Raw genomic sequence first — 12,682 nt, 5'->3', positions numbered from 1 at the left:
ACTCCTACTCTTTGCTTCCTGTCTGACAACCAGTTCTCAATCCACGTCAGCACACTACCCCCAATCCCATGTGCTTTAACTTTGCACATTAATCTCTTGTGTGGGACCTTGTCGAAAGTCTTCTGAAAGTCCAAATATACCACATCAACTGGTTCTCCCTTGTCCACTTTACTGGAAACATCCTCAAAAAATTCCAGAAGATTTGTCAAGCATGATTTCCCTTTCACAAATCCATGCTGACTTGGACCTATCATGTCACCTTTTTCCAAATGCGCTGCTATGACATCCTTAATAATTGATTCCATCATCTTACCCACTACCGATGTCAGGCTGACCAGTCTATAATTCCCTGTTTTCTCTCTCCCTCCTTTTTTAAAAAGTGGGGTTACATTGGCTACCCTCCACTTCATAGGAACTGATCCAGAGTCAATGGAATGTTGGAAAATGACTGTCAATGCATCCGCTATTTCCAAGGCCACCTCCTTAAGTACTCTGGGATGCAGTCCATCAGGCCCTGGGGATTTATCGGCCTTCAATCCCATCAATTTCCCCAACACAATTTCCCGACTAATAAGGATTTCCCTCAGTTCCTCCTTCTTACTAGACCCTCTGACCCCTTTGATATCCGGAAGGTTGTTTGTGTCCTCCTTAGTGAATACCGAACCAAAGTACTTGTTCAATTGGTCTGCCATTTCTTTGTTCCCCGTTATGACTTCCCCTGATTCTGACTGCAGGGGACCTACGTTTGTCTTTACTAACCTTTTTCTCTTTACATATCTATAGAAACTTTTGCAATCCGCCTTAATGTTCCCTGCAAGCTTCTTCTCGTACTCCATTTTCCCTGCCCAAATCAAACCCTTTGTCCTCCTCTGCTGAGTTCTAAATTTCTCCCAGTCCCCGGGTTCGCTGCTATTTCTGGCCAATTTGTATGCCACTTCCTTGGCTTTAATACTATCCCTGATTTCCCTTGATAGCCACGGTTGAGCCACCTTCCCTTTTTTATTTTTACGACAGACAGGAATGTACAATTGTTGTAGTTCATCCACGCGGTCTCTAAATGTCTTCCATTGCCCATCCACAGTCAACCCCTTAAGTATCATACGCCAATCTATCCTAGCCAATTCACGCCTAATACCTTCAAAGTTACCCTTCTTTAAGTTCTGGACCATGGTCTATGAATTAACTGTTTCATTCTCCATCCTAATGCAGAATTCCACCATATTATGGTCATTCTTCCCCAAGGAGCCTCGCACAATGAGATTGCTAATTAATCCTCTCTCATTACACAACACCCAGTCTAAGATGGCCTCCCCCCTAGTTGGTTCCTCGACATATTGGTCTGGAAAACCATCCCTTATGCACTCCAGGAAATCCTCCTCCACCGTATTGCTTCCAGTTTGGCTAGCCCAATCTATGTGCATATTAAAGTCACCCATAATAACTGCTGCACCTTTATTGCATGCACCCCTAATTTCCTGTTTGATGCCCTCCCCAACATCACTACTACTGTTTGGAGGTCTGTACACAACTCCCAATAACGTTTTTTGCCCTTTGGTGTTCTGCAGCTCTACCCATATAGATTCCACATCATCCAAGCTAATGTCTTTCCTAACTATTGCATTAATCTCCTCTTTAACCAGCAATGCTACCTCATCTCCTTTTCCTTTTATTTATTAGCATGTGATTCGTTGTCATAGGACGTTGGGTGTGTAAAGCAACAAGCCAATGATTTCGGGAAACTGCAACCGGTTGCTTATGCATCCAGGAGTCTGTCTAAGGCCGAAAGAGCCTACAGCACGATTGTAAAAGAAGCTTTAACATGTGTCTATGGGGAAAAGAAAATGCATCAATACCTGTTTGGGCTAAAATTTGAATTGGAAACTGACCATAAGCCACTTATAGCCCTGTTTTCCGAGAGCAAAGGGATCAATACCAACGCATCGGCCCGCATCCAGAGATGGGCACTCACATTGTCCGCCTACAACAATGCCATCTGCCACTGGCCAGGTACAGAAAACTGCGTCGATGCTCTCAGTAAGCGGCCATTGCCCACCACGGGGGTGGAAATGGCGCAGCCCACAGATCTAGCCATGGTTATGGAAGCATTTGAGAGTGAGCAATCACCCGTCACGACCCGGCAGATCAAAACCTAGACAACCTAGGACCCCTTATTATCTCTAGTCAAAAGCTGTGTACTTCACGGGAGCTGGTCCAGTGTCCCAGTGGAAATGCAGGAAGAGATAAAGCCATTCCAGCGGTGCAAAGATGAAATGTCTATTCAGGCAGAGTGCCTTCCATGGAGCAATCAAGTAGTGGTCCCCAAGAAGGGCAGAGACACCTTCATTAATGATCTCCACAGTACCCACCCAGGCATCGTAATGATGAAAGCGATAGCCAGATCCCACGTGTGGTGGCCCGGTATCGATGCGGACTTAGAGTCTTGCGTTCAGAGATGTAACACATGCTCGCAGTTAAGCAATGTATCCAGGGAGGCGCCGCTAAGTTTATGGTCTTGGCCCTCCAAACTGTGGTCTAGGCTACATGTCGACTATGCAGGCCTGTTCTTGGGTAAAATGTTCCTTGTGGTTGTAGAAGCATACTCCAAGTGGATTGAATGCGAGATAATGTCGGCTAGCACGTCCGCTGCCACCACTGAAAGCCTGCGGGCCATGTTTGCCACACATGGCTTACCCGATGTCCTGGTGAGCGACAATGGGCCATGTTTTACCAGTGCTGAGTTCAAAGAATTTATGACCCGTAACGGGATCAAACATGTCACATCTGTCCTGTTTAAACCATCGTCAATGGTCAGGCAGAGAGAGCAGTGCAAACCATCAAGCAAGGCTTGAAGAGGGTAACTGAAGGCTCACTGCAGACTTGAATATCCCGAGCTTAGCTACCACAGGAGACCACACTCACTCACTGGGATCCCACCTGCTGAACTGCTCATGAAAAGAGCATTGACGACAAGGCTCTTGTTAGTTCACCCTGATTTACATGAACAGGTAGAGAGCAGGCGGCTTCAACAAAGTGCATACCATGATAGCGCAAATGTGTCACGCGAGATTGAAGTCAATGATCCTGTATTTGTATTAAATTATGGGCAGGGTCCCAAGTGGCTCCCGGCACTGTCGTGGCCAAAGAGGGGAGCAGAGTGTTTCAGGTCAAACTTTCAAATGGACTCATTCACAGGAAACACTTGGACCAAATCAAACTCAGATTCACGGACTACCCTGAGCAACCCACCTTGGACCCTACCTTTTTTGATCCCCCAACACACACACCAATGGCAACCGACACCATGGTTGACCACGAAGCAGAACCCATCATCCACAGCAGCCCTGCAGGGCCCAACACGCCAGGCAGCCCAGCAAGGCCAGCTGCACAGCAGCCCAGCGAGGGCCCAACAAATGACTCAACAACACCAGCCTTCACATCGAGACGATCAACCAGGGCAAGAAGGGCCCCAGATCGACTCACATTGTAAATAGTTACACTATAGACTTTAGGGGGGAAAGTTGTTATGTATCTGGACGTATATACTTTGTACAGCCATCAGAGGGCTCATTCACCGAAGTGCCAAGGGATCTCATAATCCCTTGGGAGCACAGGTATTTAAGAGTGCTTCACATGTTGGAGAGGCACTCTGAAGACCTGCAATAAAAGACTAAGGTCACACGTTACTTTGAGCTCACAGTGTTCAGTCTGACTCTTTCTCCATACACTACAGTGATCATTAGGACATATATCTGAAGGCTGTAGTTTGGGATACCAACCCCTCCCCAGGATTGTTCTCGAGTCTCCCACAATTGAAGATTATACTTCTGGACACTGCTGAGGGCAACGTGGGAGTAATGTCATGGGGGTATTAAAGAAAAGTTTTATTTTTCATTTTCTTTGAACACTTTAGTTTATTAGTCATAAAAATATTGGTGATGGGAAAAAATTATGTTTGATTGTAAAGACTCCTCCTATCAAGTAATGAAGAGTTTGTTCACTTTTCACTTGGAGTGGGAAGGAGGTGCACCATGAGAATGATCAATGGCGGGAGGTCATTTAATGAAACCGCCAGGAATACGTCCAACTAAAGTTGGCAACCCTGGCTGTAGTAACTGTGTAATCAATGCATTTGTGTGATCAATTTCATGCTTGACGATCAGTCCAATGTACTTCACTGTCAGGGCTGTCAACCAGCGAGATGCAATAGAGGCCAGAGCAATAGGATGGGCAAGGCAGGTAACAAAAACCATCAACTCCAGTCTTCAGTTTATCATCAACATCCTCCTTATTCCTGTATCTCATTTTTATGCCTCCCACATTGTAGCACAGCTCTACGTGCTTTCCAGACCTACATCTTTCGCAGCCTCAGCACAGGATCTTCCCTTCTGCCTACCACAGCAATGCATCTTCCAGTAAGTCAGTGACACATCAGGCCACTTCTGCACACAGTCTGACTAAACTTCTAGACCTACAGATTACTGATGCCTTGCACATTGTTCCTGTTGCTTCTGTACTTTATTTTTCACAAGCAGTAGGGTCAGCGATGAAGAAATCAGCGAATCAGCCAGTTCCAATATTAAGTGAGCTCGTATGCCCACTTAAAATGGCTGTTCCCATTTTTGATGCTGTGCCCCAACTCAAATGCTGACAAACACTCCTCTGGCACTCAAACACCAAAGGAGGCAGCATCAAATGGATCTTTCCCAACCCCTATCTGCTCTGGGCATCAGATCCCACTCTGCTCTCTCCTCATTCCAGCTTCAAGCCTCATGCTTCAGTTCAGTGTTCTCCTTCTGCAACAGGTTTGGATCTCATGCGCCACCTTGCTCCAGCTTCAAACCTTGCTTTGCTCCCTCTCTGCTCCAATCTCGGGCACGACCCCACTCCCTCCTTGCCAGAGCCTCATGCCTGCAGTTTCCCTGCTTCCCTCACGACCAATTCCTCAGATCCTTTATCACCCATACAAGTTACAATGGCTCCTGATTACTCCAGTAGTAGTCATAGTTGTAGTTACAGACCCATTGCGATATCAAAGTCAGATATCTAGCTAGGGGTACAGGTGCAGCATTGCAGATTACACCTGGTGGCCCACCTTCTGTTTTCATCCAGGTGTTTCTGCCGTATTCAGATGCCAGCCCCTAATTTCTCTCTCAACTTGCCAGTATTACAATAACTTCTGGGCAGCCTCTCCCCAGTGTAGCCACCTTTAATTCGGTACATATTAGCTGTTATCTTACTGCGTACCATAGCCAGTTCAGTAAATCAGTAAAGTAATATGTATGAGAGGCATACAAAGAAAGGAGAGAGAGGAAGAATAAACTCACAAAAAGAAAAGCAAGATTGAGATATAGATACCATAATGATAGAAGGCGTACAGGTAAAGAAAAGGTGAAAGACCAACAAAAGAGAGAAAAGAAGACAGAGCGAGATCGAAAAATCAAATTATTTGAAAGAAACAGAGAAACAAGAAGACGCAATTTTTTTCAGTGAGCAATGCCACAGCAGATTTTCACTACTTTTAAAATTGTAACTATTCAAAAACTGATCCTTACACGATGTGAATCAGTAGAATTATTTAAGAATGCATACCAAGTAGTGCTTTCCCTTCAGTCTGCAACTCTGTCCTCAAGTCCTGTAGTTGTTGCCTTGCTTCCTTTTGCAAAGCCTCTAAATTCATTCTCTGAGTGTCCTTCTGGGTCTGCATATCTTCTATATGCTGCTGGTTTAAGCAGTCTTCCAATTGCTATAAAACATATTCAACACAATTACATTCTTTACTTCTCCATTCAACTTTCGCTTTCATGGTCCTTTTCAGGCAAATAATAATTTCACATATTACAATTTCAAGTTTTGAGAATGAAAGTAACATTTGTTCAAACAGTAATTTACAGTTCATATACTTAAATATACTGTTAGCATTCTGATTACTACATAATCTTGTTAGCAGGATAATTCCTGATCCTACATTGAAAAATCCAAGACCACAAAATCATAATTGGACACAGATGAAACTTCAATGAATTAGCAAGTGAACTTGTGCAAAGTCAATGCCTTAATGTATTTACTGCAGCATAAGAAATTTGTTCTAACATTAGTAAAAACTCATGGTTAGCCTGGTGTTAGGAGCACAACTCAACAGTCCAATTTAAGGTCATTGTTACAAATTCAGGTCCGCCTCAAGTATTCTCTTGAGCACTCCTGCACCTTGTGTTCAGGGGATCACGTATTATTGAGTTATAACGAGTTAGGTCACAGATCAGTCATGATCACATTGAATGGTGGAACAGGCTGGAAGGGTTAAATGGTGTACTCCTGTTCCTATGATCTAATCGTAGGACAGTGTAACAGGGTTGGAGGAGAGGGGAGCAGTACTGGACATAACAATAATACCTTCTTGTGATCTGAACTGGATACTGTAGACAAAAATCCATGTCCGCCGGAAACCCGATGCACCTACCGTTTTCTAAGTGTTTTTACCGTCTTTTCAGACGAGGCGGACTCTTGATCTATTTTCAGCTCTTTGGCAATTTGTTTGGAGGGGACCGGAAGTCGGTCATAATGGGGGCGGATGTGCAGCGGTAAGTACTCTGGAGGGGCGGAAGTGGGGGCGGGACTCCGCCATTGTCAGTCAGCGGCGGACCGGTGCTGATGTCAGTGCACGTGTGTGTCACCACGTCTCTCCAGAGGGGGTGCCAAGCTGCCTGTTGGCAGCCCGGCTGAACCAGGGGCCATAATTGTCCGGCTGATCGGGAAGTCGGCCAGCAAAAAAAAAACATGGCGGCTGTGGCAGTGCGCCCTCCCCTTGAAGGGCCGCCGTGGCACTCACAGTGAAAGGAAAGTGCACGGACAGAAAAATCTGTCAGGGACACCACGCATTGGATCGTGGATTTTTCCAGATAAATTTTGTGGGGGGTGCCATGGAGGTACGGGAGAGCGGCGGTGTGTGCTTTGATGACACACTTCGGACGGTCGACAGCAGCAGGGCGGAAGTGGAGACCGCCAGAAAAACCCCAAAGGTGAATTTCGATCGTGGCAGCCATCGGACCGGAAGTCGGCGGCCGCTCTACTCCGCTGCCTGGTCGCCGTTTTCTGGCGGTAAGTGGCCTTTTTGGGAGGCTGAATTTCAGCCCGTGTCTTTCATACATGCCCTCATGTGCTTCTCCAATCTTTCAAAAAGCAGACTGATTCATACTTTTAGAAGATGAAGCTAAATATTATTTTGCAATTGTGAATTGTGAATAAGCAGAAAAACACTTGCAACAATTCTCACAACTCTATGACTTGATTCTGTATCACTATTTGCAGGAAATAAAATTATGAAATATGCCACACTACCCCTAAAAATCGGCTTACTTTACATTTTTTGGTCAGCCTTGTTGCTAAATCTGACTGGCTCTCTGATGGCCTACTTGGCTATCTCTTAAAACAGGGGAATCTGCCCAAATCGCATATCAGATTTTACAACAAATGGAACTGCACATGGTCCTTTTTGATTTTTGTTGATTCTGACCACAGAAAGTGGGGACTATTCCCATGACTTATTCTCCAGTGATTCACCAGTAGACTCCTCATCGTCTACCTCTTCTTCATTCCATTCCTCCCCAAATTAATTGGAAAGACATCCCATGCTTGGTTTAAATGAAGATCCTGATAACCGTTGTGGATGCATATTTCCACCTCCGTAACATCGCCCGTCTCTGCCCTTGCCTCAGCTCATCCGCTGCTAAAGCCCTCATTCATGCCTTTGTTACCTCCAGACTTGACTATTCCAACGCACTCCTGGCTGGCCTCCCACATTCTACCTTACATAAACTTGAGGTCATCCAAAACTCAGCTGCCCATGTCCTAACTCGCACCAAGTCCCGCTCACCCATCACCCCTGTGCTTGCTGACTTACATTAGCTTCCGATTAAGCAACGCCTCGATTTCAAAATTATCATCCTTATTTTCAAATCCCTCTATGTCCTCTCCCCTCCCTAGTCTGTAATCTCTTCCAGCCCCACAACCCCCCCACACCCCCCGAGATGTCTGTGCTCCGCTAATTCTGTTCCCTTGAGCATCCTTGATTCTAACCGCTCAACCATTGGTGGCTGTGCCTTCTGTTGCCTCGGCCCCAAGCTCTGTAACTCCCTGCCTAAACATTTCTGCTTCTCTACCTTTCTTTGCTCCTTAAAACATCTTCAAGACGCTCCTGCGAAAGGACACAGACAGGCTAAGTGAGTGGGCAAAAATTTGGCAGATGGAGTATAATGTTGGAAAGTGTGAGGTCATGCACTTTGGCAGAAAAAAATCAAAGAGCAAGTTATTATTTAAATGGAGAAAAATTGCAAAGTGCTGCAGTACAGCGAGACCTGGGGGTACTTTTGCATGAAACACAAAAGGCTAGTATGCAGGTACAGCAAATGATCAGGAAGGCCAATGGAATCTTGGCCTTTATTGCAAAGGGGATGGAATATAAAAGCAGGGAAGTCTTGCTACAGTTATACAGGGTATTGGTGAGGCCACACCTGGAATACTGCGTGCAGTTTTGGTTTCCATATTTACAAAAGGATATACTTGCTTTGGAGGCAGTTCAGTGAAGGTTCACTAGGTTGATTCCGGAGAAGAGGGGGATGACCTATGAAGAAAGGTTGAGTAGGTTGGGCCTCTACTCATTGGAATTCAGAAGAGTGAGAGGTGATCTTATCGAAACGACTAAGATTATGAGGGGGCTTAACAAGGTGGATGTAGAGAGAATGTTTCCACTGATGGGGGAGACTAGAACTAAGGGGCATAATTTTAGAATAAGCTGCCGCCCATTTAAAACTGAGATCCCATAGGACTTCAGGGGATGAGCTCCTTGGTGGCGGAACATGGGAGTGCATGCTTTACAGATACACATCACTCCCCACCAAAGTCAAAATGAAAACTATTTACAAGGTGAGGCGGTCGGGAGCCTTTCTTTCTTTGGTGGACCGCCTCGGTACAAATGTCTGTTCTGGTGTGTTGGCTATGCCCTCGCTGGGCTGGCGTGTTGTTGGCCCTGCAGGTCTGCTGGGTGAGCCTGGCCTTGCTGGGCTGTTGGGCGTGATGGGTTCGATTTCCTGGTCCGGCGTGGTGTTGTTTATCCTTTGGGTGTGTGTTTTGGGCTCGAGAAAGATGGTGTCTGCTGTGGGTTGTTCAGGGCAGTCTGTGAACCGCAGCCCCATTTGGTCCAGGTGCTTTCTGCAAATTTGTCCATTGTCTAGTTTAACTATAAACACCCTACTCCTTTCTTTAGCTATCACCGTGCCCGCGATCCACTTGGGACCATGTCCATAGTTTAGCATATACACAGGGTCATTCAAATCAATTTCCCGTGACACAGTGGCGCGGCCATCGTTTACATTTTGTTGCTGCCGCCTGCTCTCTACCTGACCATGCAGGTTGAGGTGAACCAGCGAGTGTCTGGTTTTAAGTGTCCTTTTCATGAGTAGCTGAGCCGGTGGCACCCCTGTGAGCGAGTGGGGTCTCGTGCAGTAGCTGAGCAGTACTCGGGACAGGTGGGTTTGGAGTGAGCCTTCTGTGACTCGTTTAAGGCTCTGTTTGATGGTTTGTACTGCCCGCTCTGCCTGCCCATTGGAGGCTGGTTTAAACGGGGCCGAGGTGACATGTTTGATCCCATTGCGGGTCATGAATTCTTTAAATTCGGCACTGGAGAAACATGGCCCGTTGTCACTGACCAGTATGTCAAGCAGGCCGTGGGTGGCAAACATGGCCCTCAGGCTTTCAATGGTGGCGGTGCTTCCCGACATTATTTCACATTCAATCCATTTGAAAAAGCATCCACCACCACCAAGAACATTTTACCGAGAAACGGGCCCGCATAGTCGACATGGATCCTCGACCATGCTCTGGAGGGCCAGGTCCACAAACTTAGTGGTGCCTCTCTGGGTGCGTTGCTCAACTAAGCACACGCTGCATTGCCGTACACAGGACTCTAAGTCAGAATCGATATCGGGCCACCACACGTGGGATCTGGCTATCGCTTTTATCATTACTATACCTGGGTGTGTGCTGTGGAGATCCGAGATGAACGTCTCCCTGCCCTTTTTGGGTAGCACTACGCGGTTACTCCACAACAGGCAGTCTGCCTGAATGGGCAGCTTGTCCTTTCGCCGCTGGAACGGCTTGATTAGCTCTTGCATTTCAACGGGGATGCTGGCCCAGCTCCCATGCAGTACAGCAGAGGATCTTGGCTGGTCCAAGTCCTAATCTGGCGGGCTATGACAGGTGATTTATCATTTTCAAACGCTTCCATGACCATCAACAAGTCTGCGGGCTGCGCCACCATCAACAAGTTTGATGGGCAATGGTAGCCGACTGAGAACATCCGCACAGTTCTCGGTGCCTGGCCTGTGGCGGATGGTATAGTTATACGCTGATAGCGCGAGTGCCCACCTTTGTATGCGGGCTGAGGCATTAGTATTTATCTCCTTGCTTTCAGCGAACAGGGATATGAGGGGCTTGTGATCAGTTTCCAGCTCAAATTTGAGGCCAAACAGGTACTGATGCCATTTCTTTACCCCGAACACACACGCTAATGCCTCTTTCTCAATCATGCCTTTCTCGGCCTTAGATAAGCTCCTGGTGGCATAGGCGACAGGTTGCAACTTCCCCGCAACGTTAGCTGCTTGTAATACACACCCGACTCCATACGACGACGCATCACATGCTAGCACAAGTCTTTTACACGGGTTATACAATACAAGCAGCTTGTTGGAGCATAAAATGTTTCTGGCTTTCTCAAAAGCAATTACTTGTTTTTTTCCCCATACCCAGTTCTCACCTTTTCGCAATAACACATGTAGGGGCTCTAAGAGAGTGCTTAACCCCAGTAGGAAGTTACCAAAATAGTTGAGGAGTCCCAGGAGCAACCACAGCTCCATGACGTTCTGTGGCCTGGACACGTTCCTTTTAGCCTCTGTCTTGGCGTCTGTGGGCCGAATGCCATCCGCCGCGATCTTTCTCCCCAAAAACTCCACTTCTGTTGCCATGATGACGCATTTCGACCTCTTCAGCCGCAACCCTACGCGATCCAGTCGCTGGAGGACCTCCTCCAGGTTTTGTAGGTGCTCGACGGTGTCCCAACCCGTGACCAATATGTCGTCCTGAAAAACCACCGTGCATGGCACCAACTTGAGTAGGCTCTCCATGTTTCTCTGGAAGATCGCTGTAGCCGACCGAATTCCAAACGGGCATCTGTTGTGGATGAACAGTCTCTTGTGCGTGTTGATGCAGGTGAGGCCCTTCGAAGACTCCTCCAGTTCCTGCGTCATGTAGGCCGAAGTCAGGTCGAGCTTGGTGAATGTCTTGCCTCCTGCCAGCGTCGCAAATAGGTTGTCTGCCTTAGGTAACGGGTATTGGTCCTATAGCAAGAAACGATTAATAGTTACTTTATAATCGCTGCAAATCCTGAGCGTGGCATCGCTTTTGAGTACTGAAACAATCGGCCTGGCCCACTCGCTGAATTCCACTGGGGAGATGATGCCCTCGCGTTGCAGCCTGTCCAGCTCAATTTCCACACTCTCCCTCATCATGTGAGGTACCGCTCGCGCCTTGTGGTAGATGGGTCATGCCTTTGGGACCAAGTGGATCCACACCTTTGCCCCGGAAGTTTCCAATGCCTGGCTCAAAAAGGGAAGGGAATTTGTTTAAGAACCTGGGTACATGAGGCCTCATCGACATGTGATAGCGCTCGGATGTCATCCCAGTTCCAGCGGATTTTGCCCAGCCAGCTCCTTCCAAGTAGTGTGGGGCCATCGCCCGGGACAATCCAGAGTGGCAGTTCGTGCACCATGCCCTCGTAGGTGACCTTGACCACACGCTGCCCAGGACAGTGATGAGCTCTTTGGTGTACGTTGTCAGTTTCGTGTGGATGGGGCTCAGGGCTGGTCTGAGTGCTTTGTTGCACCACAGTCTCTCACACATCTTTTTACTTATGATGGATTGGCTAGCGCCAATGTCCAGTTCCATGGCTACGGGTAAGTCATTCAATTTTACATTTAGCATTGTAGGTGGACATTTCGTCGAAAATGTGTGCACCCCGTGTACTTCAGCATCTGCCTCCTCTCTCTGAGGCTCGAAATTGCTTTGATCCACTATGGACCGATCTTCCTCTGCCACGTGGTGGTTAGCAGGTTTTGCAGTACTTACAGCTCATCTGCAGGCTCGTTGAAGGTGCCCCATTGTTCCACAGCTCTTGCAAACATACCCTTTGAAGTGGCATGAATAGGCTGAATGGAAGCCTCCACAACGTCAACAAGGTGTGAAATGCCTTGCATTCATCTTTTGTTGTGGACTCTTGAGTCATCTGGGTCACCTGAGGCCTGCTGGCAGTTGCAGACTCGTGGTTTCTGCCCGGTACATTTCTGCTCGCAAACACAGTTCCAGTTAATTTATGAACATTGCTATCACTTGTGTGCTGAGAGATTTGTTTGGTGTTATCACTGGTGGACATAAACGCCTGTGCTATCGTAATGGCCTTACTGAGGGTCGGTGTCTCTACAGTCAAAAGTTTTTGTAGGATGGTCACATTGCCAATGCCCAGCACGAAAAAGTCCCTGAGCATCTGCTCCAGGTAGCCATCAAACTCACATTGTCCTGCAAGTCGCCTTAGCTCAGCAATGTAGCTCGCCACTTCCTGACCTTCAGATCGCTGGCA

At 47.2% G+C, this 12,682-nt stretch overlaps 1 protein-coding gene across 1 annotated transcript in view; it reads right to left on the bottom strand.

Annotated features, from left to right (window-relative positions):
• fam184ab (family with sequence similarity 184 member Ab) overlaps nt 1-12,682 on the bottom strand; it is a 119,036-nt gene that overhangs the window by 33,676 nt on the left and 72,678 nt on the right. The window contains exon 6 of the mRNA XM_070884215.1: nt 5,590-5,743. Within this exon, the coding sequence (XP_070740316.1) occupies nt 5,590-5,743 (154 nt within the window). The remainder of the gene's footprint in view (nt 1-5,589; nt 5,744-12,682) is intronic.

This window comes from Pristiophorus japonicus, chromosome 7 (genome assembly GCF_044704955.1).
Source record: "Pristiophorus japonicus isolate sPriJap1 chromosome 7, sPriJap1.hap1, whole genome shotgun sequence".
NCBI lineage: Eukaryota > Metazoa > Chordata > Chondrichthyes > Pristiophoridae > Pristiophorus > Pristiophorus japonicus.
This window is presented reverse-complemented; position numbering and strand designations above follow the sequence as displayed.